Source organism: Pantherophis guttatus, chromosome 3 (genome assembly GCF_059756535.1).
Source record: "Pantherophis guttatus breed Tessera chromosome 3, ASM5975653v1, whole genome shotgun sequence".
Classification (NCBI taxonomy): Eukaryota; Metazoa; Chordata; class Lepidosauria; order Squamata; family Colubridae; genus Pantherophis; species Pantherophis guttatus.
In genome coordinates, this window is record NC_142065.1 from 93,685,644 (window position 1) to 93,711,355 (window position 25,712).

Consider the following 25,712-nt stretch of genomic DNA (forward strand, 5'->3'; position numbering starts at 1 on the left):
GCTACGTAATTGTTCACAGATGAATTATAAAACTGCCTTTTATTCTGATATTTGTATTGATAAGTCATCATACTTGGCTGTTATTTAGAGACTGTATTAACACAGTCCTTACCTCGCTCTAGAACTCTCAGCCATTTGTCATTAAATTCTATAGTCCGACACATCTCAATTGCTACTTGTAGGCTTAAATTATGCTCCCTCAAGAGGCAGTGGCATTTTCTTTCACTAGTAGCGCCCAAAATTATTTTGTCCCGAATGAGCTTATCCCTTAAGGGACCATAGTCACAACTGGCTGCTTTTTTCTTTAAGCGTGTGACAAAATTATCTACAGTTTCACCTTCTTCTTGCTTGCAGCTGCCAAATATGTATCTTTCAAAAATAACATTTTTGAGAGGTCTGAAATAAGTCTCTAAAGCATCTAGAATAACTTTGGTATCTCTTTCTTGCTCCAAAGAAAGGGTTAAATTGAGTTTGTAGATATGGAGACATTCACTGCCCATCAATCTCCTTAATGTGGCAGCTTGAACTGCTGCCGACTTCTCTTCCAAGCCTTTAGCTAAGGCATAATCTTCAAACTCTGCCCTGAACTCATTCCAATTGCTACCGCAGTCTCCACTCGCCCTCATAGGCTCAGGCAGAGGTATACTGTTAGCAGCTGCCATACTTCCACTGCTTAGCTTTTGGGAGTATGCTTCAAATGTATCCAAAAAACATGGATTCAGGCTTCTGACACCATGTTTCAAGTAGGTTTAATCATCAATAAAAGCACCCTAACAAGCCATCATTACAGGTATATATCTACATATGACAGGAACCGGAAATACCTCACAGACACAGCTGAAGGCAGCTCCTCGAGAGTCAGGAAATACATCTCAAATTAATCCTGCCAAGACTCAGACATAACCCTTCTAACATGAATGCCCATACATTTTTCTTTATTTCATTTGCATTGATATTGAAATATTCTCCTTTGAAATTGCATATATAACTTACTCACTTACTCATGTGACTACATGCATATTTTTAAATACCTGTCAGAAGCCACAGGACCAAAACAAAAAATAAAATTAACTGAATTAGTAATTACTGATAATAGAAATAGAAATAGCACTTAGACTTATATGCCGCTTCACAGTGCTTTACAGCCCTCTCTAAGTGGTTTACAGAGTCAAGATATTGCCCCCACAATCTGGGTCCACATTTTACTAATCTTGGAATGATGGAAGCTGAGTCAACCTTGAGCCAGTGAGAATCAAACTGCGAAACTGCTGGCAGCCAGTATGTAATGATTCATTACATGTAAAATAAGGTATCCCATGAAATATTTTCAAGTTTAGAATAAATGGAAAATAGATTGAACAAGAAAACTCTCTGAAATGACCTGGACACAGTGGTGGGTTTCAAATTTTTTTTTACTACTGGTTCTGTGGGTATGGCTTGGTGAGTATGGCAGGAGAAGGATACTGTAAAATCTCCATTCTGGCCCCACTCCAGGGGAAGGATACTGTAAAATCTCCATTCCCTCCCGATTAGCTGGGACTCGGGAGGCAGAGAATAGATAGGGGTGGGGGCAGTCAGAGGTGGTATTTACCGGTTCTCCAAACTACTCAAAATTTCCGCTACCAGTTCTCCAGAACTGGTCAGAACCTGCTGAAACCCACCTCTGCCTGGAGAAGAAAAGCTATCCATCACTAAATGAAATTCTATTGACTTCAAGGGACAACCAAATCCAGTCTAAGAATTACTTGCTTTCTCCTGAAAACTTTAGGGTGCATACTGAATTTATTGCACTGAGAACAATGAAATGAATGAAAATAGCTCCCTGAAGTCCACTCATTTCAGCCTCAGGACAGAGGGATCTCCTGGTCTTCAGTCTTGGAATCTGCCAGGATTTAGGATCAGACTAGAAGAGATGAAATGATGGGTGATGTTTGTACCTCCCTGTCCCATGCCTCATTGTTTTTAAATATTACTCCCATTCCCATAGTAGTTTTCTCCCATTCCTGTATGGACAGGATTTCATTTGATCACAGGAATCTTATTGTATGATGAGACTTTCATTGAAACTGCAATTAATGCAAACACTATTAGTAAAATATCAATTTGTGTTGTGATATATATGTAAATATGAAATATTTCTGTAATGGACATTTTATTGGAACTTTTTCTTTGTTAGTTAATAAGGAAATGGGGGCTTTCTTGGTATTGCTGGACTACAGTTCCCAGTATTCATTTGTATCCCAGCTTTCCTCAAGTGTATCCCCTGTGAGGATGAATTAAAATTTGGTAACATCTAATTCCCCTCTCCTGTTTTTAAAATGTTGGTGCTTCAGGTTCATTCTAAATGCCAGAGTTTATATTCCAAAATATCAAGAATGCCTAATAAATTATTAAACTTTATTAGATGTCATTGTGTCAGAAGTCATCTTAAAAAAAAATAGAAATTGCTCAGTGATAAAACGGTCTAAAGTTTTTGAGTCACTTGAGTAGTTTTAGCCATCTGGCTTAAAAAAAATGGCGATGCTGACATTTCAGAATCTTCTTGCCTATGTAGTTCGATATGTTAAAATTATTGCAGGTTGCTTTCTGCTGCAGATCGGATGAATCAGTTTTAAAAGGATTACGTAAAATGTACAGATGCAAATTTATTTCTTTTTTTTTAATATCAAGGTTTTTTTATTTATATATAAGTATTTTGAATACAGTGTATTGTCCAAGCATAACATTTTACAAAAAGGAAAGAAAAAAAAAGATAACACATTTTTTTTTTTTAATTTGATTTATATGCCGCCCTTCTCCGGAGACTCAGGGTGGCTTACAATGCGTTAAGCAATAGCCTTCATTCTTTTGTATATTTTATACAAAGTCAGCTTATTGCCCCCACAAACTGGGTCCTCATTTCACCTACCTTAGAAAGGATGGAAGGCTGAGTCAACCTTGAGCCTTGGAGAGATATACACATATACTTATAGCAATAATAATAATAATATAACAAAATAATTCTAACCATATTTATAATTATATTCGCTTATTTATGCTCCTATTATTCCTATTGTTCCTATATATTGCCATGTATATGATTATAAACAACATTCATATTTTATTTAACATAACAATACTCTTTCTTCATCTAATTTCTACCTCTTATCTCTAACCATTGATAAAACCTATTTCACGTTAAATAGTATTCTGTCTCCTTTATCTTTTATTTTCAAAGATAATAATTGAAAATGTTGCAAATTTACTTCTTTGCTCTTCACTTTTTATTTTACAGATCTAAGTAAATGAATAACAGGAGATATATAGCACCTTTGAGCCAGAAGATGAATGTCTGAAATCATATATTTTCTTTAATGTGACCACATGAAGCTGGATTGTATACAGAGTTATAAGCAGTGGATCCAAACCTAAAAGCCTATTTCATAAAAGACAAATTTTACCAACTGTAACTACTGGGAAAATGATAACATTTAAAAACCAGTTTATAGATCATGTTTAAGGCAGATAAAATATTATAATGCAACATTATGAATAACTTTTTAAAAATGCATCTGGAGTGAGGAATTTTCCCTGAATTTTAGTTGTAAACATTTGATTATTCTGAATTATCAATCAGCAACCCATCTTAAAGCAATAACAATAGATAATTGTAAATGATATTTTTAGTGTGTAGATGTGTTGAATTCTTAAAAATAAATAAATCCAAAAATGATTTTCTGTGGTCGACAGATAAACCCCATTATCGTTTTAAAGAGACAGAGACTAAAATAATCCTAGGACAGAGTTTTTATTTACTTTGCAAAGGGCCTTTCTCTCTGGAGTAGAGAAAGACGGAAATAAAACAATTTACACAAGTTTTTATAGTCTTCAGGAACATCAGAATACACGTCAATAAAGTACCTTGGGAATCAGTTTCAGATCTTACATAACATCTTATATAACATATGTAGTACATAATTCCAGGGTACTTACAGGACCGCCTTCTGCCACCAATAGCCTCCCACCGGCCAGTTCGCTCCCACAGAGAGGGCCTCCTCAGGGTGCCGTCGGCTAGACAATGCCGGCTGGCGACCCCCAGGAGGAGAGCCTTCTCTGTGGTGGCACCTACCCTTTGGAACAATCTACCCCCAGAGATACGAGTGATCTCCGACCTCCGGACCTTTCGTCGGGCCCTAAAAACTCATCTCTTTCAGTTAGCTGGTCTCTCTTGATTTTATGATTTTATGGTTGGTTTTAAATTTTGATATGGACTTTAAATTGATAAATTTTAAACTATGGGCCAAATTTAATTATTTTAAATCTATTTTTAATCGTATTTATGTATAAATGTTTTTATTTTGGCTGTTCACCGCCCTGAGTCCGAAAGGAGAAGGGCGGTATAGAAATTCGAATAATAAATAAATAAATAAATAAATAAATAAATAAATAAATAAATAAATAAATAAATAAATAAATAAATAAATAAATAAATAATTCCACCCTGGAAATTCCCCAATTCTCAACAGAAATACCCCTCAAAAACATCAATTGCGTACTTCCTTTAATTAATGAGGGCAAGTTAACCCAAGAACATATTTCCTGCAAGATAAACATCCTCTAAAAAACACAGGAATTACACACTTCCTTTCTCATGTTCTTAAATGTCAGCTAAATTATATAATCAGGTTATACAAGGTAAAACAAAGCCTTAACATGATTTTAAAATGGCGTAACTCAGGTTATGCTTTTACAGGAATAATTCTTATTTTTCTCACATTTTCCATTGCCAAACAGTTTGTAATATATTTTGTAAAGAAACATAGTACAGTAAACACTTCAACTCACTATCCAATCAAAGACCCACAAACAGTTGCTTGTGCTGTTGTTGCTCTGAAGTTAGCATAATCAAACTTGATGTTCATAATCAGAAGGAGGTTCAGCCAAACAGATTTATGCCTATTAACATCTAAGATGGGAAACAAGGCTTTATTTTTCTTTTCTTTTTTTCCCTTTCTTTTTCTTTTTGACAGTTGTTATTGTTAGTTGAGAAGTCGTGTCTGACCCATCGCGACCCCAAGGGTAACATTCGTTCGTCCTGGCCTTCATGTCCTCTACCATCCTCTGAAGTCCATTTAAGCTCACGCTTACTGCTTCAGTGCCTCCATCCAGCCATCTCATTCTCTGTTGTCCCCTTCTTCTTTTGCCCTCAATCTTTCCCAGCATTAGGCTCTTCTCTAGTGAGTCCTTCCTTCCCATTAGGTGGCCAAAATATTTGAGTTTCATCTTCAGGATCTGGCCTTCTAAAGAGCAGTCAGGGTTGATCTCCTTTAGGACTGAGTGGCTTAGTGCTTTTCCCTACTTTCTTCAATTTAAGCCTACATTTTGCAACAATCAACTCCTGGTGTTGTTTTTACTGACTGTATAGAGCTTCTCCATCTTTGACTGCAGAGCATATAGTCAATCTGATTTCTGTGTTGACCGTCTGGTGATGTCCATGTGTAGAGTCATCTCTTGGGTTGTTGGAAAAGAGTGTTTGTTTTGACCATGGTTTTTTGGTGATAATTCTATAAAGTGCTGTAGGGCTTCATAGAACTGGTCAATTTCATCCTCTTCAGTACCAGTGGTTGGGGCATAGACTTGGACTACTGTGATATTGAATAGTTTGCCTTGGATTCGAACTGAGATCATTCTGTCATTTTGGGGATTGTATCCCAGTATTGCTTTTCCTATTCTTTTATTGAACATGAAGGCTACTCCATTTCTTCTGAGGGTTTCTTGCCCGCAGTAGTATACCTGATGGTCATCTGAATTAAATTCACCCATTCCTGTCCATTTTAGTTTGCTGATCCCTAAAATGTCAATATTCAGTCTTGTTATCTCTTGTTTGACCACGTCTAGTTTGCCTTGATTCATGGATCTTACATTCCAGGATCCTATGGAGAAAAAATATTTGCAGCATCAGACTTTCCTTTTACCACCAGATGCATCCACAGCTGAATTCCTTTTGGCTTTTGCCCAGTTGCTTCATTCTTTCTGGCGCTACTAGTACTAGTCCTCTGCTCCTCCCCAGTAGCATATTGGACACCTTCTGACCTAAGGGGATCATCCTCTGGCATCATATCTTCTTTCTTTTTGGTACTGTCCATTGGGTTTTCATGGCAAAGATACTGGAGTGGATTGCCATTTCCTTCTCCAGTGGATCACATTTTGTCAGAGGTCTCTGCTATGACCTGTCCATCTTGGGTGGCCCTGCAGGGCATAGCTTATAGTTTCATTGAGTTACACTAGCCCCTTCGCCACGACAAGGCAGTAATCCATGAAGGGGAGGAGGGAAATAAGGGACATTTTTTTTTAAAAAAATGTTCTGTTTTCTAGATTGTGTGAGGAAAGCTAATCAATGGCCAGTAAACAGGTTTCTCTTAGCAGAATGCATTGAATGGGTTTCTCACATCTTCATTTATATATATATGCAACATACAGCAGAATTGTATTCTTAAATTGTGAATAGAAAATGTTTATATGAATAGTAATATTAATTGTTTTTCAGGTTTTTGAAAAATATTTTAGAGGCAATGGGATTATTTCTTTTACATTATATTAATAGGATTTTGAATGTACTTTTAATATAACCAAGCAAAAAAAGAAATCAGATAGCAGAATTACGAGCCTATTGTAATATACTGTCTTGACACTCTCAATACAGATGTTTATTAGGCTTAAACAGACAGCCTACTCAAAACCGAAAATGTATATTGAAAAAAGAAAGAAATGGCAGTTCTCCTGTGTTGACAAGTAACAGCTGTATTTGCAGTCTGCTTTTTATTGTAATCATTAAACAACACACCATTTTTATTAAACTTTATACATTAAAGATACAAAGTTAAAAAAAAGAGAAAGGAATGGCAGAAAAGAATGAAAAAAGAACCAGAAACAGAAAAAAATACTGTGTTTCCCTGAAAATAAGACCCTGTCTTATATTTTTTGAACCCCAAAATAAGCGCTTGGCCTTATTTTTGGGGAGGTCTTATTATTATTTTGTGTTGCATGGAGCAAGATGCGGTTCCTCTTGCTGTCTTACCTGATTTCCAACTCTGCATTTAAATATTTTCAGGGAGGGCTTATTTTTGGGAGGAGGCTTATTTTAGCACATGCACTCAAAAGCCCAATTGGGGTTATTATTAGGGAATGTCTTATTTTCAGGGAAACAGAGTATATTAAGAATATCATAAAGAAAAAAGACAGTATATAAAGATGTAACAGAATAACAGAATTGGAAGGGAACATGGATGTCTCCTGGTATAACCCTATGCTCAAGAAGAAGCATCGGAAAAAAATCATCAACAAATACTAAGAAAAAACACACATTCTATTTACACCTTCTAAGAAAATAAAATGGTGATAAGAAATTAATCATCTGGTTCAGGTTTTCCTGACCAAAAAAAGGGCCAAGGAGAGATCCTAGCTGTTTTTCTAAAGGTCTTTAAGGTGTGGACCAATGTTAATATTAAAAATGCCTTGTAAACCTTCTTAAAGTTTATTGTATGTTATTGTGTCAATAATTATTTATTAAAAAGGAAGAATTGCTCAGTGATAGTATGGTCTACAATTTTTGTGTCACTTGAATAATTTTAGCCATTTACTAGAAGTAGCATGCTATAGAACCCATCAGTCAAGGAACTTCAACTAAGAGGTTCTAGGAAAAGAGCCTTCTTTGCCATGGTTACAATCTTGCTGCTGGAGATGATATATGACCCCACCCCCTAGGCCTTCTGGATTGACCTCAAAACTTGTCTCACACAATTGGCTTGGGACCATGATGGGCAGTGGTGGGTTGCCCCTACTTTGCACCGGTTTTATAGAACTGGTAGTAAAACCGGCGGGAGGCTCTGCCCACCGACCCAACATCATCAAAATGCATCTGCACATGCGCAGAAGGGCACATGGCCCCACTGTGAACTGGTAGTAAAGGTAAGTAGAACCCACCCCTGATGATGGGGGTGCTTTACACTATTGTGTGAGCTTTTGTGTGAGGGGAGCTATAGTGATTTAATTCCCTTTTTCAGGAGGGAAGGGAACTTGGTAAAAACCAAGTTTTTATAGCTCTTATACACAGGTATAAAAATGAGGTAAGAAGAAAAAGGTAGATCTTGTATCTTTCTGATAAGGAGGCAATATCTTTCTTATTTTCTCTGTTCTTATATCCACTGGGAGTTGATATCATTTTGACTTCCTAGATATTTGTAAAAGTTAAATCCAACCCTAGCTCTCCAGAATCGGAGGGGGAAGGGGGAAAAAAAGGTATCAAAGGGTACAGTCTCCCATGGGATTGCCAATGATTAACTGTATTTGACTGAAGATTGTAAAACTACAGTTTTTTTTAAAAAAAGAAAGATATTGGATATCTACAACGTGTGGTTCCTATACATCATAAATGCAAAATAGATCTGTCAGATTCATAAATGTCATGTATAATAATTTTGCTGATAGCTGCTGCTGCTGAAGACGTTGGACAGATTCTTGAATGCAAGTGGTGTTTTTTTTTCCCTTCGTAAGAATTGAAAGCACTGCCTGAAAAGCCAAAGTATTGTTTTATTTGTTTATGGTAATCATTGCAACACAAAGTTCAAAAATTTCTCGTGGAATCCTCTCTTAGCTCTTGGCAAGATCATATTCTTATTCCCGTAATACTGTCTTCTCCCAGAATCCTTGACAACAAACAAATATAAAATGAGGAAGGGATGGTAGTAGTTGGGAGAAATCCACTGAGATTGCCAAATTGCCGAACTGAGGTTTGGTAGTTCAGACATTGCCTGAACAGCTATGAAGAGCTGGCTACTCTTGGTTGCTGCTGTTCTTCTCTGGCCAGGCGGCTCTTCTCAAAATGGTAAGTTAAGAAGAAAAGAAATCAAGGGGTTACTAAGGAAAGCAGCTTCTGCTGCGTTCATCAAAGAAGCAATTTCTTTTAGCAAAAGCAAAGAGTTCCATTTTCCACCTGTGGCTTTCTGGAAATTTGTAATGGCAGATTCTTTAAGGATATCATAGACTTACAGTATAATTCTAATCCCCTTCTTAAATGCAAGATTTTTGAGCAACTGATTTGTGTATAGCAAAATACCTTGCATCAGTATTGTAAATTCACACCTGTTGTGAGGGACTTTGCTTCAGTTAATAAAAAAGAGGATAGGATGATAACCAAATGATAACTATGTCTAATAATGCTACTTTATGTTTAATGGTTTATTTTGCTTATAAACAAAAAAGATCCTCAAAAGTTGAAATGAACAGATGTAAAAATGAAATATTTATTTATTTTATTTATTTATAAAATTTGTAAAATTGTATATATTTATATTATATAAATATAATTTATATATCTACCATATTTCTACCATAATTTAACTAAGTACATGCTGTCAGTACGAATCTACATTTCCCCCCCAATTTTTCTCTCGTCTTCCTTCTAGATGAGGTGATTTTATGAGAGCCTCCATTATGCCTCGGGCTGCCCCTATAGTACATGATACATGCATAAAAACATTGATCATCTAGGAACCATAACCTGTTCCAAGGAGACAAGTCAGAAGTTTGAAATTTTAGAGATGTATTTCAGTTGTGTTTGCATCAGGATACATACAAAAGTAATTAGTATATATCTTAATTCACAGTGATGATATGAAGAAAAAGAGGGAAATATTCACATCTCAAGACATTGAAGCTAAGATTACATTTGCTTACATTCACACTAATTGAACCTTTGAGCAAATAATAATTAAATAAATAATTAATTATTTATCACTGTTTTTGGTTGCCTGACAGTTGCCTGGGCCGGGCTTTCTTCTTTTCCCTTTTTTAATCAATTGATTTATGTTTCTTATGTAGGGGGAAAAGTAAGAAAAGTATTGACCCTGTAAACGTAGATCGCAGAAGGTGTTCCTTTCCCAATAATTGTAAAATTAATAAACCATTTGTACAATAGGTAATGATTGCCATCTCGTATCAAGCTGTTACTTTCAAATTCGATAGCTGAAGGGTTAGAGATATTCTACAATTATTTTCTTCCCTGCTTCTGCCCGCCATTGCTGTTTTGAATGAATATTTGTGCTCTCTACACTGTATAAACTCTCTCCCTCCCTCTCCCTCCCCCCTCTCTGCCCCTCAATATCTCACAATTGTATTCTACTATGCTCTATCTCTAAAAAAGATAAGGAAAGGGAAGGGAAGAACAAGGTGAGAGAATTATAGCCTATAGAATAAATTCTCAGCTGGCACCATTTAAACTTGATAAAAAGAAAGAAACTATAGGTAATAGACATTGAAAAATTAATAATAAGAAATGGATTTATTTCTCTGGGGAAAGAACTGTTGCCAGCTTTAACATTTTTGAGTCAGATATTGCTGAGGAAGTATATAGGGAAAGATGAGAGGGTGATTACAATTAACAAAAATTTATTGTTGAAAATCTAATATGTACAATATCAGAAAGATTCCTTCAGGACCACCCATGTTTAGCCACGGTAAGTACCGGCAAGGAGGAAATTCCAAAGAAAAACTTACAAAGAAGTTGCTTTGGGGGGGGGCAAGTTTGCTAGCCCTTCAACCTCTCTCTATCTCCCCATCCACAGAGTTGCTTAGGTTACGCTTCAGCAAGGGAAGGTTACATATTACAGGCAGTCCTTGAGTTATATCTTAATGGAGACTTTCCATCACAGTTATGCAACATGTTATGATCATAAAGTGGATCAGTCATGAGAGTGACTAGATTTTATAAATATTTTTGTGGTGGCCATTAAATGAATTATCACAGTCATTAAGTGAATATGTATTTCTTAAGTATACCAGTGGTTCGCCATTGGTGTGGTTTTGCAGTAAACCAGAAGTAAATGCTTTTTACTTACTTAGGTTTTCAGCAAAACTGTCATAAAACAGGGTCATGTGTATACGGGATGCTTCAATTGGCTGTAAATACAACCCAGTTGCCCAGCACCAATTTAATTTAATTTAATTTAATTTAATAATTTAATTTAATTTAATTTAATTTAATTTAATTTAATTTAATTTAATTTAATTTAATTTAATTTAATTTAATTTAATTTAATTTAATTTAATTTAATTTAATTTAATTTAATTTAATTTAATTTAATTTAATTTAATTTAATTTAATTTATTCCATTTCTATGCCGCCCAACTCCCAAGGGACTCTGGGTGGCTTACAGCAAAAATAATGCGAACAAGGAACATAGAAAAATTATTTAAAAACATTATAAAAACATTTTAAAAACATTAAAAGCCCATGCACACAATTCATGGCTGGATCTCGCAAGATTGCAACAGCGAGATCAACAGCTCCAGGCCTGCTGGAAAAGCCAGGTCTTCACCACTTTCCAGAAGGCCAATAGGGTGGGGGCAGTCCAGATCTCAGGAGGTAACTGATTCCAGAGAGCTGGGGCAGCGACAGAGAAGGACCTCCCCTGCGGGCCCGCCAGCCAGCACTATTTAGCTGACGGGACCCGAAGGAGACCAACTCTGTGGGATCTTATCAGTCACTGGGAGCTATGCGGTAGAAGGCGGTCTCGAAGATAGCCTGGCGCTGAGCCATGTACGGCTTTCAAAGTTAATAACCAACACCTTGAATTGAAACCAACACCAAAGTGTACTCATCTGACTGAAGCAGGGGGTGAGTGTTGACATTTTGAATCTGGATCATAAGCACTCCACAACTAAGTTCCTTGGCATTTCAAATGATCACTAAATTGAGGATTACTTATAGTTAAGTGTCCAGCAAGCATTGGTTTCTTAGTTAAGACAAAAGTGGGAAATAATTATCTAACTTGGGTTTGTTATCTCCAGTTCATGGGAAGTTCATGAGAGTAAATAGAAAAAGTGAGCTTGTCTAAGCAAATAAGATAATTTTATGTAAATATAATTTCAGCATGTGAAGAACCAGATGAGATTGACTTTGGGGAAATTGTGAGTGCTGAGAAAGCCAAGTATCTGGAAAATGACCGAGTGCAATACAGGTGCAACCCTAGCTATGTCTTGGAAGGACCTGAATGGATTCAATGTAAGGGACAAAAATGGACACCTCATCTACCAAAATGCTTGGGTAAGGCATCATGCTTTTTTTTTTTTTACTAGTGTAGACCTGGGAGAAAATGCTGAATTCATCCAGTAGGAGAAGAATTGTAGCTGCCAAATTCTTTGAGAATTGGATTGAATTTGCATCCAGGTTTTCCCTCTGAAGATACAAACTGTGCTGGTGTCATCTTCTTCCATTTGAAAGCTAAAAAAAAAATTAAACTGTTCCAAACTGTTGAATGAGCAAGCAAAATAGTGGATATAACTAAATGATATTCAATTGGAAGCTTATTCAAGGATGCTGAGTAACTGCGGGATACAGTTACATCTGGTAACAGACTCAGTGGTTAATAAAATAGGAAAGTGAATTCTTTTGCTATGGAATTCAGCCAGCTAGAATGCTGTAGAAGGAAAACTTTTCAGTCTAGTAATTACAATTTATTCAGAATATTTACTCAGTTTCCTCCATGATCGTTCCATCTCTATTAATAATACAAAACTAGATCCCATCATCCTTGTAGCTGGTACAGTTGGGTAAATCATCACATTCTTACATCCTTTGTGCAAAAACTGTCTAGGAAATAACAAAAGCTCAGACAATTCAGCACAGTTTGTCAAGAGGTTATTCAGAGGACAAAATACTTCACTGAAACATTTCTGGCCAGGACTCAGATTTCTTTTATCTGACTGGTGCCTTGGTAGTGACTTTTCCTCCAGTTCCCCAAAGTTATTTCTTATGCTTGTTATGAATATTAGGATGTCATTAATTCAACAAACCCCTTCATGAATTACTGCCATGTCATGGCAAAGCGGCTTGTAAAGCTCAAAAGCTATGAGCTAAGCCTTGTGGGGTCACCCAAGATGGACAGGTCATAGGAGAGTTCTGCCAAAATGTGGTCTACTTGAGAAGGAAATTGCCACCCACTCTGGTATCCTTGCCAATAAAACCACATGAACAGTATCAAAAGGCTAAACAATATGATGCTGGTAGTTGAGCTCTTCCGGTTGGATTGTGTCCAATATGCTACTGGGGAAGAGAGGAGGGCAATTGCAAGTGGCACAAGAAAGAATGAAGCAGCTGGGCCAAAGCTGAAATGACACTTAGCTGTGGATGTGTCTGGTGGTGAAAAGAAAGTCCAGTGCTGTAAGAACAATATTCCATAGGAATCTGGAGTGTAAGATCTGTGAATCAAAGTAACATGGTTCTGGTTGAACATGAAATGGGAAGATTGAAAGCAACATCTTGGAAATCAGTGCAATTAAAGCGGATGAGAATCAGCAATTTTAATGGAAAAACAATACAGAGATATAATCTCAAAAATTACAGAACGATCTTGGTTAGAATTCAAGGCAAAGCATTCAACATCATAGTAATTCAAATCTATGCCCCAAACACTGACGCTATAGAGCAGGGTGTCAAACTGGATTTCTTTGAGGGCCAGATCAGCATTGTAGTTTTCTGCGGGCCAGCAAGGGGTGGGTGGGAAGTGGGGGAGATGGGATGGACTTCTCCTGCAGCACTTTGTTGGCCAAAATAGGTTGTGGGGGGTGCATGCCCCCCCAGCACATTTTTGGCTGGCAGAGTGCTGCTGGAGGCCAGGGAGGCCAAAAACAGGCTACACGGGGGGCTTGTGGGGCCTCCATGCAGTCCATTTTTAGCCAGCAGAGGCACTGCGGGCCAGTTCTTTGCTATTTCCAGGCCAGTCCCATGGGCCAGGTTTAAGCACCCCATCGGCTGGATCTGGCCCGCGGGCCTTAAGTTTGACACCCGTGCTATAAAGGCTGAAGATCTACCATACCTTATAGAACTAACACCAAAAAAAGATGTCATTTTCATCATAGTGGATTGGAATTCAAAAAATAGGAAATCAAGATAACCGAAATAATAGCAATAAGAAGTTTGCCCATGAAGTTACAAATGAAGCAGGGCAAAGACCCTGATGTTGAGAACGATTGAAGGCAAAAGGACAAGGGGACAGCAGAGGATGAGGTGGATAGATAGTGTCATTGATCAATGAACATGAATTTGGGCAAACTCCAGGAGACAATTAAGGATAGGGTGCTGGTTTGCTATGGTCTATGCGGTTGTGAAGAGTAAGACATGACTTAGCAACTAAACAATGACATCACAATTCAATAAGGGGCATTATAATATTTACTGGAGAGCTAAAAGAATGCTTTAAAAGTATTGTCTATCTAACCTGTAATGCTGGAAATGTTAAATGGGTAGAAGAACATTGACTGATAGGATATTGACTTGCCCCACTATTAATAACAATAATCTCATTAATGTGAGCAAAAAGACAAAACTAGAAATTGTCCCATTACAACTCGGTTAACTCAAGACATCTTTGCAGAACATTCTGAATTGCGCTGTCTGTTCTTAACTTAAAACAAACAGAACAACATCCATTTGGCATGCTTCTACAAGCCAGTCCTCTAGCATAGGTCTAAAAACTATAGCAGAATCATAACTTGTTTATCATTAATACTGTGATCTAACTTGGTTTATTTGTATTTGGCCTAGAATTATCCATTGCGACTTGTAAATCTGTCTTATTTTCTTAGGGTGGAATAGAGGAGAAACCAATGGACAATTATCTCCCTTGAGAAGATCTATTTTCTTTTCTTTTCTGTTTTATTTTTAGCACCCTGCAGTATCACAAGGCAACAGCTAGCAACAAAAAACTTGTTTGTATTTGGGAGTCAAAGAAAAGCTCAACTTATTCAGAGTAATCATAGCCTGCAATTTCAATGTAATGAAGGATATGTCATTGTGGTTCCATCAGTCAGAAAGTGTGTTGACGGTTACATGGAGTTGCCTTTATGTATCTCTGGTAAGCATGCTGTCAGTATCATGGATTCTGTCAGTGATTTAATCTTCACTGAACTCTCTCACATCTTGGCTTAGAATTTTACTAGTGTAATCTAAATTTTAAAAAATTTGAAGCACATCAGATAGGAGAAAGATGTTCTGGCAATTCCCCAAACATATAAATTGTCTCTAAGGTTCAGTCTTAATTGAACTTCAGTTAAGAATTATGTTTCCTTGTAGTTGAAAATATGCATAATATTGGTAGGAATTTGTATCACAAATTGCAAAGGTTGTATCAAAATATGTTGATGTCATATTATTAAAAGAGAATTTAACTTGGAAAGTATTTGATGGTTAAATTAGCCTATAAATAGAAAGTATACTGTGCTATGCTCACAGAGCTAATGGATTATTTTTATGCTGATCAAGTTGAAGAGTTTAAAATTAAAATATTGGGTGCTTCATGAATTAAGAGGTAAATTGTTAGCATGTTGTTTAAAGCAAGTGAGACAGCAACATAAAGTTTAAAATATCTACATATGATGGTATGAGAATTACAAATGCAATAGAATATACAATAGAACAGATACAATTACAGATCCAACAGAATGAGCGATAATACAACACTGATATTACTATTCAGTTATTTAATCATATCTATGTGTAATAATTTAAATGAAAGACCTTTACAGTCTTTATTAGAACATGATTATGTGTCAGCCTTGCAAAGTAGATCATAGAGGATGTACCATCAGATGAGCTAATTCTACTGTTAAGGTAGGGTTACTTTAACAGAATCTTGCAATCCAAAAGTACATTCCTTCGTCCTGTGCCTTTTAGAGCCCATGAAACTGGGAGGGTCTCTTCTGAACCTCTTGCCCTGTCTATTCCTGGCATGGACTGAGTTGCCTTTTAAACTGATGGTTCCCTTGGTTGCATTTCTTCCCCTTTTCTCCCAAGGTCATTCCCACATACCATTACTTCATATATTTCTGTAGAGATCTTGGCAGTTATCTGAGTCAATATAAAGCAAAAAGTATTTTAACTTATAGCAAAACAAGAGAGAGAGAGAGAGAGAGAGAGAGAGAGAGAGAGGGAGGGAGGGAGGGAGGGAGAGGGAGGGAGAGAGAGATTGTTCTAATAGGTTGTACCTGATTTTATTTGAAAAGTTGGACAGAATGTATAATAATGTTAAACCAATTTCTTTATAATTATTATTTTAAGGAATGTCAACAGTTTCAGCTTCAATTTCCTGCCCCAAAATTTAACAGTGTCAATATAATCAATTTAATCATATTTTATTGTTAATCAAATTGAATTTGAAACATATCAGAAATTTTAAAATACCTTTAAAGTTGAAAATGCTGATATTTCTGATTTATGGGATGAAGACTTGAAATATTTGATAATGGAGTATCAATTTATTTAAGACTTTAAAACATGATAAGTGTTTGTGTTAAGTGTAACTTGAGTTTGAAATGAATTTATGAAAGGATTTTCTTCTGAGCTTAGTGGAACATCTGAAAGACTATTTCAGGACGATTTCTGATTGTAGCTGAAATAGATTTTCTTTGTTGCTGGTGTAAGAAAGGTAAGGGCACATCAATTAATTTGATTTGATCACGGCCAATTTTGGTTTTCTTTTGGAAGAATCTTGTAATAAATCGCCTGATCTGCTGGGAGTTTTTTAGTTTTTCTAAGGGTTTTAATTGGAGTATTTTAATTAACTAAAATTAATTTATTATTTTATTGTGCGATTATTTTATTTTTGTGAGCCGCCCGGAGTCCTTTGGGCTAAGGGAGGCATATAAATTTGATTAAATAAATAAATAAATAAATAAATAAATAAATAAATAAATAAATAAATAGAAATACTGTATATGCAAATGTTTTCATGTTAAAGATGTGAATGCTATTTTACTATTTTGAATTACATTCTAAAATGAAGGCATCTAATACTTTCTTAGGAACTTGGGGTTATATCATGCGTAGCCAAGAAAGTTTGGAAAACTGCTATTACTTTAAATATCAAGAAGTGGATATGTATAACATCAATTTTTAGAAAGACCATTCTTTTCTGTAAAGAAAAATTGATATTGTAAAATTTTGTCATAGATTCCATAATAATGACAGATTTTGTTTAAGTATAATTTGGAATTATATAATACATATAAGGGGTGTGTGTGTATTATATAAATTACATACATACATACACACACATTACACACACACATATACACACACACATTTAAATTATTTAGATCAGTTTAACCTGTTAATTCTTAGAGAAGAAATTCTAAGTTTATTTATTTATTCATCTTCATGCTTTCATATTTGATAGAAAGAGGGCAAAATTGCAGTGGTCCACCAAGAACTGAGAACGGAGACATTACTACTTTATCTGAGAAGCAGTACAAATCTGGCTCTTCAGTAGAATTCAAATGCCAAAGTTATTATGCCATGGAAGGCCAAAAAATATCTTTTTGTGATGATGGGACCTGGACAAAAGTACCCATTTGCCTTGGTAAGCGGAAAAGAAAGTCTTCATCTAATTTTTATGAGCATTTCTAATAATTAAGAATAATGGCTTTCTCTCTTTCTCTCATATAAAGAAGATTTAATTGATGTTTCCTGCAGCAGCCCTCCTTTATATACGATTTCAATTCTGTTAACTTGGGTGAAGTAGCTACTAGATGAAAGCTAAATCTAGGTAAATCTTGCAATAAGATAATATGATGCATTTCGATCCCGACAGCCTTCTCGAATAGGATTTGCTTTCTTTTTCACCTCAGATCCCTGTGTGATCTCCAGGACTGAATTGGAAAGCCAGAAGATAGAAGTTAAAGATGGAATAGAGGTGCCTGACAATATATTTGTTCAACGTGGTCTTTCCATTGAGCTGACCTGTAGAACAGGATATGTCCTGGAAGCAAATTCTTCCCAATCAGCTTTTGTAATCCAGTGTGATGGGACACCACCCGTGATTCCTAAATGCAAAGGTGACTCAAAAAGTTTAATTTTACAATTCTGCTATCACCAATCCAGGGCCAAAACACTTCGGTTTGAGTCTATTTATGATTAGAGCTAAAATAAGCTGCAATTATTTATGTGTTTTACTGGTAATTTTTATCCCATCTTGATGCATTCCCAGCTGGGCTACATTTTTCTATTCTGAAAAGGCCCATTGGAAATTATTGGGATGTAATTGAAATAGGACAATGTGAAAAATTTCAGATTGCTGAAGAGGAGTGGTGCAATGAAAGACACATCCATTGGTGGTTTAATGGCCAAGTTAGTGCAAAAACTGCACTCTTCAGATCCTCCCCCAAAGGTCTGTTGTATCATCAATGTAGGGGTAATCTGCACCAGTGGTGGGTTTCTACCGCTTCACCCCGGTTCCACCCACCCAGACGTCATCATGGATGCTCTGTGCATGCGCAGAAGCACCGCACGTGAGCGAAACAAGTTCACAGTTCTGAACCAGTAGCGAAGGTATGTGAAAACCACTACTTATCTGCATGTCAATATTTTTATATCATTAAAAGATACAGTAATTGCTTTTGCTGATGATAGACTCCATAGCTGAGCTATTGTTTCCATTTTTAAAGAATTTATAAACTACTAGCTGTACTTGGCCACGTGTTGCTGTGGCCCAGTTTGGTGCTTCTGCTGGGCTAAAAGAGTGAGGCTGAAGTTCCAAACTCTCCATGAACATTTGGTGGGCATGGCCCATTCGACGTCACTCACTTTCATCAGTCACATGACAGCCCCTGATGATTAGGGCAGAGAACCGGTTGCTAAAAAACAATGGGAACCACAAATTCCTCCCTCTCTGTCTCCCCCCCTTTATCTTTCTATGTCTCTCTCTCTCCCTGTCTGTATCTCTCTATGTGTGTCTCTCTCTCCCTCTCTCTGTATCTCTATGTCTCTCTCTCTCTCCCCTCTCTCTCTGTATCTCTCTCTGTCTCTTTCTCTGTCCCACCCTCTCTCTCTGTATCTCTGTATGTGTGTCTCTCTCTCTCCCCGTCTCTCTGTATTTCTCTATCTCTCTCTCTCTCCCTCTTTCTCTGTTTATCTCTGTCTCTGGCCCAGCCTCTTCTGTATCCCCCGCCATCACCCTTACCTTTTCAGGCCAGGCCTTCACAGCTCTCCGCACTAGAGCAGAATCTTGGGGGCCCCCTTCATCCTCCCTACACAGATGCTCTCTGAGGGCTCGATGGGGAGACACATAGCAGGGAAGGGAAGGGAAGGGAGGGAGGGAAGGGGTGCGGCAGGGGTTGGAGGCTGTTTTGGGGCTTCCGCCCGAAGGAAGAAAGTGGCAAAGCCAGGAGCCATGTACACTCCACTGGATTCCTGCTGCGCAGTTCTCCTCCCCCACCTGCCAAGGGCAGGGGAATGATTAAATCCCCCCCTCTTCCAGGCAAAATGAAGGAGGGCCGGCCATTCTCCCTCCTGGCCATTTCCGCCCCCGAAGCCTCCCCGGAGCCCCTTTTCTGCCAGAGGCCGAAATTTTCATGTAGGCTCCATGAACTGCCAGAGCACCCACCTGGGAATCAAAGACAGCACTGGTCAAAAGTGACCCCGAGGCTCCACTTGCCTCCATCTCCCACTCACCGACCGGATTCGCATAGCGCCAGTTAGCGGCTGGTCTTTCTGACCTCGGGGCCTGTGGTAGCGTTGGGCCAGACATGATTCGAGCCAGGTGAGGGATGGAGGGTTCCTGCTTAGTGGACCCAGGCAGCCTGGTTGCCAGGTGTTCTTTGGAGGGAGCCCCGAGAGCGGCTGGCGAGAGGGATGGGCAGCAGCAGCGGGCGAGGCTAGTTTGCGGGGTGGCCGGGGGATGGGGAGGTCAGAGCCAGGCTCGGGCAGGTCCCGGCCAGCCCTAGAAGTGCCAGCTGTGAGGGCTTCCTGGTGGGGAGCCAGCTGCCTACCTGCCGAGCCTGGTGGCAGGATATGGCCCTCGGGCATCTCTGCCTTCCAAATGCGCAGTTTCTTGGAAGCAATATGGAGAGTCTAAATATAAGGAGCAGAAATCTGTTGAGCGTAATCAGGGCTGGGAGGCTGCCATATTGGTTTTATGTCCAGCAGATGGCGCTGTCTTTCAATGTTTTCCAAAGTTTTTCATGTTTTTACCTGTCACAGGTGTGACATGTATATAATATAGGTATAGAAAAACATGCCCGTAGTCGAATGCAACGTTGTGTCAAAATTTGAAAGCAATCAGAGAAGAACTTTAGGAGATGTGCGGTTATGTACAAACGGACATTTACATTTTTATTTATATAGATTACCATACCAAAATCTAAATATCAATACCAATAGAAATTCCAACTCCATTTCTAACAAGACTATAGGGAATTCTTTAATTAGTGGGGGGAAATATTGCTGTGCTTCTAATTTTAGCACTAGCAGATATGGGGATGTCTAGTGAAAGACAACTCACAATTTTAGTGGCCCAACCTCTCCCAGAACCAGTTATTCCACCACAGGCATTAGAAGAACTTCATGGAGATGTTTCTTTGTTTATTCATGCATGTTATTTCTGTACCATGTTGATTCTTATGGATTCTAGGCAGTTTACAGATATTAAAATAGCAATAAAATAATCAAAAATTTTAAATTTTAAAAATAGAGCCTTGGTAGTACAGTGGTCTAAAGCATCCTGTTATTAAGACCAGCGGCCTGCAATTACTGCAGGTTCGAATCTCGCCAGGCTCAAGGTTGACTCAGCCTTCCATCCTTTTTAAGATAGGTAAATTGAGGACCCAGTTGTGGGGGCAATAAGCTGACTTTGTATAAATGTACAAAAGGATGAAGGCTATTGCTTAGCACATTGCTTAGCCCTGAGTCTCCGGAGAAGGGCGGCATATAAATCAAATTTAAAAAAAAAATTCAATAACATAATGACTAAGAATAAATCATAAGAAAAATGCACACATGTAGACCTAAATCTCTGTGGTCCTACACTCACTACTAGCTTCAAGAAAACCAGGAGAGTGACTGCCATTCTCTACTTAGGGCAGCTGTTCCTAAGGAGGGGAGCTGCAAGGAGAAGATGTGATATCACTCCCTGACTAACTGAAAGTTGGGGACTCTTGCAATCCAGGTTAGACAAACCATGGTCATCTGGAAAACTCAATGTCATAGATGCCCCATACTCAAGCTATAAATAAGTAATCATGACCAGAGGGACATTGGTAGCCACTGCAACTTTTGCAGCAATGATGTAATGTAGCAGATCTAAGAGTATATATTGAGCATACAGATATTGAATTCTAGACCAGTTGATGTTTTGATGGTATCCCTGGGGCAATGCCAGGAGGAGCTAATTAATTGTTTAATTACATGCCAAGAAGGCGGTATCCACTCTCAGAAATCACATAGATTGATTTTCTCCAGGAAATCTGCCCCAATCTTCAAATCTTCTAGCAATGCATCCATTGCCACAGTAACTGAATTGTTGTTGGTGATACTCTACCTCAGAGTTATCATTATAGATAGAGGGCCGCTTCTAATTCTGAACAGAATTTGAACATAAATGGGACTAGGAACAAGCCCTGCGGGCTCCATCACAGCCTTTGAAAGCCTGACCTCTTTCCTTTGTCGCCATGATCGACAACGTCAGGCAGAAGTGGAACCACTGCCATGTGTAGCTCTTAATTTTACAACCTTGCAGGTGGTTGAAAATGCTAGTGAAATTGACAACAGGACTGAATAGCAAGAAGAGGGGTATCAAATTGTAGTTTTATGTTTCAACTCAAAGCAAAGTAAAGAATAATTATAGGAACTGGCTGAATTTATTTATGATGTTCCAAATAAATAATAGCCAAGAACTACTAAAAGTAATAAAAGCTCCATTACAAAGAATTTGAAGGCCTGACCTCTTTTCCCTGTCACCATTAACTGAAAGTGTAACCTCAGACAGGAGAGGGACTACTACAATGTGGAGCCCCTGATTTGTAACCTTGCAGGTGGCTAAAAATCCTACCAGGCTCAACAGTGGGACTAAAAAGTAAGAATGATGGTATCAAGTATGGGGGTATAGGGGTATCAAATTGTAGCTTTTTATTTCAATTGGAAACCAAAGTGAAGGAGGAGAATAATTACAACAACTTTCTGAATTTATTTATGATCTTTCAAATAAATACAAGGCTACTAAAAGCACTTTTAATCAAGATGACTATTTTCACAGTATATTTTAGAACCTAACTGGCAGTTTTAAATTAGTTGTGCCCATCAGTAAGTATGTCTATTGATTAATATGTTCTTGTGGTGCTATATAGATATTTAAAATAGTAATATTGTTTTCTGTGCTTATAGAAATCAATGCCTACAATCTGATATGAGTGCACGTTTTCCTTTTTTCATATAATATATGATTTATTTTCTCTAGAAATTACATGCAACTCTCCAAGAATATCTAATGGTACTTTCCGACCTCAAAGAACTATATATCATGATGGGGATCTAATTCGAATTCAGTGTGACAGTGGATTTACTTTTGATCCAGATAATGGAGAAAAGGTGGTTGAATGCACAAAGAATGGATGGTCACCTCCACCAAAATGTATCAGTAAGTAGAACTAGTGTACATTACTATGATTGTAGAATGGCATATATATTGAACTTTGTACAAGTGTACTTTTTAATACAATTTTATATGATTTTCTAGTTTTCTGCCAAAGGGACATATTTCATCCAGAGCATTTTAACAGTATTTACATATATATAATGTACTTTTCAGAGTATAAGATGCACCTTTTTACCCCAAAAAAGAGGGTGAAAATCTGGGTGTGTCTTATAGTCCGAATCAGAGGTGGGTTTCAGCAGGTTCTGACCAGAGAACAGTTCTGGAGAATTGGTCATAGCGAAAATTTTGAGTAGTTCAAAGAACCAGTGGTAAAAATTCTGACTGGCCCCGCCTCCATCTATTCTCTGCTTCCCAAATCCCAGCTGATCAGGAGGAAGTGGGGATTTTGTAGTAACCTTCCCCTGGATTGGGGGCGGAATGGAGATTTTACAGTATACTTCCCCTGCCATGCCTACCAAGCCATGCCCACCAAGCCATGCCATGCCAACCAAGCCATACCCATAGAACTGGTAGTAAAACATTTGAAACCCACCATCGGTCTGAATGTAGCTCTGCCCACCCACCTTCGGATATTTTTGGGCTCCGTGTGTCATATTTTTATGTGGTTCCAGGTGGCAGGGATCTGGGTCAGGGCACAGCCTGAGGAATGACCCTCTTTGGGATGGCTTGGGGGGGGGTAGCTTCGGCAAACAAGATGGGCCCCATGGTTCGCAGCTGGTCCGCCCTCTGGCTGCCCAGTGGGCAGCTCAGGGCAAACAATGGCCATGATGACTTCACTCCCCAGCAATGTAAGGAGATGCTGAGCTCTCTCTGTGCCCGGGAGCCGAACTGAGCGGGAGCCCCTAAAGTGAAATGTCCCTCCTTTCCAGCCACTGCCACCCGTTGGCCCAATTCCCCAATGCAATTCACAGAGCTATGTTTCAGGCAGCGGCTGGTTCCCCTGCAATGTGCATCAGGGAACAGGGAATCATTTTTGGATTCGGGGACGGAATTGCAGCACTGCCACGTGAAAATGCTTTTCTCCCCAATGCACATTGCAGAGCTGTGCGCCCTCCTCCTCCTTCTCAGCAGACTCACTTCTCTTTCCTCCTGGCCAGACCCATTGCCTTAAACGCGATGCACTTTTTTTGCTTCTGCGTGCCCCATTTTTGGAATCAGGAAGGAAAGCATTTTTGGGTGGCAGACTCGTGATCCCCTTTCTGATTCCAAAAATGGGGCGTGGAATATCGTGGACCCTACAATCTGAGTCTAGGGCCTGGCAATTATAGTCCCAATCTTCTTCTTCTTCTTCTTCTTCTTCTTCTTCTTCTTCTTCTTCTTCTTCTTCTTCTTCTTCTTCTTCTTCTTCTTCTTCTTCTTCTTCTTCTTCTTCTTCTTCTTCTTCTTCTTCTTCTTCTTCTTCTTCTTCTTCTTCTTCTTCTTCTTCTTCTTCTCCTTCTCCTTCTCCTTCTCCTTCTCCTTCTCCTTCTCCTTCTCCTTCTCCTTCTCCTTCTTCTCCTCCTCCTCCTCCTCCTCCTCAAAATGTTCAAAATCCATATATACAATATATTCTCTGGTTACAGTTCTTTACAGTAATATTCATCATAATCATAATAGTATTTTCTAATGGTAGTTTCATAATAACAGTTCTTTTTCCTCATAACATTGATACATACTAATTAGTAATACTAATCAAAATTAATAAATTACAGTAAACAACCATAATAGTGAGATTAATCTTTCTCTTGTAATCTTCAAGATTCTAACTCCAGTTTCTCTTATTTAACTATTATCTATCATAGTTTGTTTTACTTGTTCCTCTTCCATTCTAATAGTTAATAAATAATTATAAAAAAATTCAATCAGTTTATCCTCTGGTCCTGTTAAAATTTGATCCAACTCTGTTGGTTCTTTTAAAAAACCATACATTTTGGCATCTTTACGGTATCTAGATTGTATCTGTGGATGCGGCCACCATGCTAAATTTATCCCTTGGTTATTCAATTCCTATTTGTTTTTCAATTCCCCCTTCTCATTTAAAATATCTCTATACCTTACAATTTTTCCATGTCCATCACATTTGGATATGCTAGTGCCTCCATCGTGGAGAGCCAGACTGGCATTTTCAAGAAATGTTTTTCCTTGATTTTTGCCCATACTGAGAGTAGGGCATTTCTAATGTAGTGTCCCTGAAAGTATTTATGTGCTATATATTTCTCATGCCATAGAAAGGCATGCCAGTTGTAAATCGTGTCCCTACAGTACACCTAATTGTCTACATCTCAGGATTATCCATTCTTTTAGCCAGGTAAGGGAAGCTGTTTGATAGTATAGTTCCCAGTTTGGCAGCCCAAAACCTCCTGTATTGATAGAGTCTTGCATTAATTTCAACCTAATCCTTGCCTTTCTGCCTTGCCATATAAATTTGGTTACCATTCTATTTAATTCCTTGAAGTATTTCCTTTCTAGCTTTATTGGAATTGTTTGGAACAAGTACAACAGTCTCGGTAAGATATTCATTTTGTCCCAGTCTTTAAGAAAGGAAAAGAGATGAAGGAAGCTGGTTTTAAAGAAGATAGCACTGATTGAAAAATATTCAGTCAACAATGTATCATTGTATGCTGCCCTCATTAATCTTGAAGCAGCTTTTGACTCTGTATTCAGGACCAAATTATGGGAGTAGCTGGAAGTTGCATCAATTGATTATCTCCATTTAGAGGTGTGGAAGTGCACTGATTAGAATTTTCACTGCTCGCTGCCAGGTGTTTGAATCTGATCAGCTCGAGGTTAACTCAGCCTTCTGAGGTCAGTAAAAAAATTTTTGAAAAGTTTTTCAGATTTCCAGTTTTATTTCTTATACAGATAATATAAATTGTACATTTTCTTATACATAATTAATCATACATATACATGCTTTCCTTAAAGAAAGCATTAAATAAGGCATTTTAATTACATTCGGAATTGCTCTTCTACCCTTTCTTCCCTCATTTCACAACAAACCTTCTTCTTCTCCTCCTCTTTCCCTTCCCTCCCTCCCTCCTCTCCTCTCCTACTGTCTCCTTCCTCTTCTCCTACCTCATCCTACTTCCCCTTCCTTTCCTCCATTACTCTCTTCTTTTCCCCTTCTCACCTTCTCTCCTACTCCTGTCCCCTACCCTTCCTTCCTCTCCTTTTCCCTTTCTTCCATTCCTCTCTGTCCCTCTCCTCTTCCTACCCTCTACTCCTCTACTCCTCTCTCCTTTCTATCTTCTTTGCTGTGGAATATTCTTCTTG

At 38.1% G+C, this 25,712-nt stretch overlaps 1 protein-coding gene across 1 annotated transcript in view; it reads left to right on the forward strand.

Annotated features, from left to right (window-relative positions):
* The first annotated feature begins 8,662 nt into the window (after positions 1-8,662).
* The window catches only part of LOC148114674 (complement factor H-related protein 5-like), an 89,597-nt gene continuing 72,547 nt past the window's right edge, over positions 8,663-25,712 (forward strand). The window contains exons 1-6 of the mRNA XM_087890053.1: positions 8,663-8,863; positions 11,909-12,082; positions 14,703-14,891; positions 17,211-17,393; positions 17,662-17,868; positions 22,263-22,442. Of these exons, the coding sequence (XP_087746179.1) occupies positions 8,800-8,863; positions 11,909-12,082; positions 14,703-14,891; positions 17,211-17,393; positions 17,662-17,868; positions 22,263-22,442 (997 nt within the window). The 5' untranslated portion in view covers positions 8,663-8,799. The remainder of the gene's footprint in view (positions 8,864-11,908; positions 12,083-14,702; positions 14,892-17,210; positions 17,394-17,661; positions 17,869-22,262; positions 22,443-25,712) is intronic.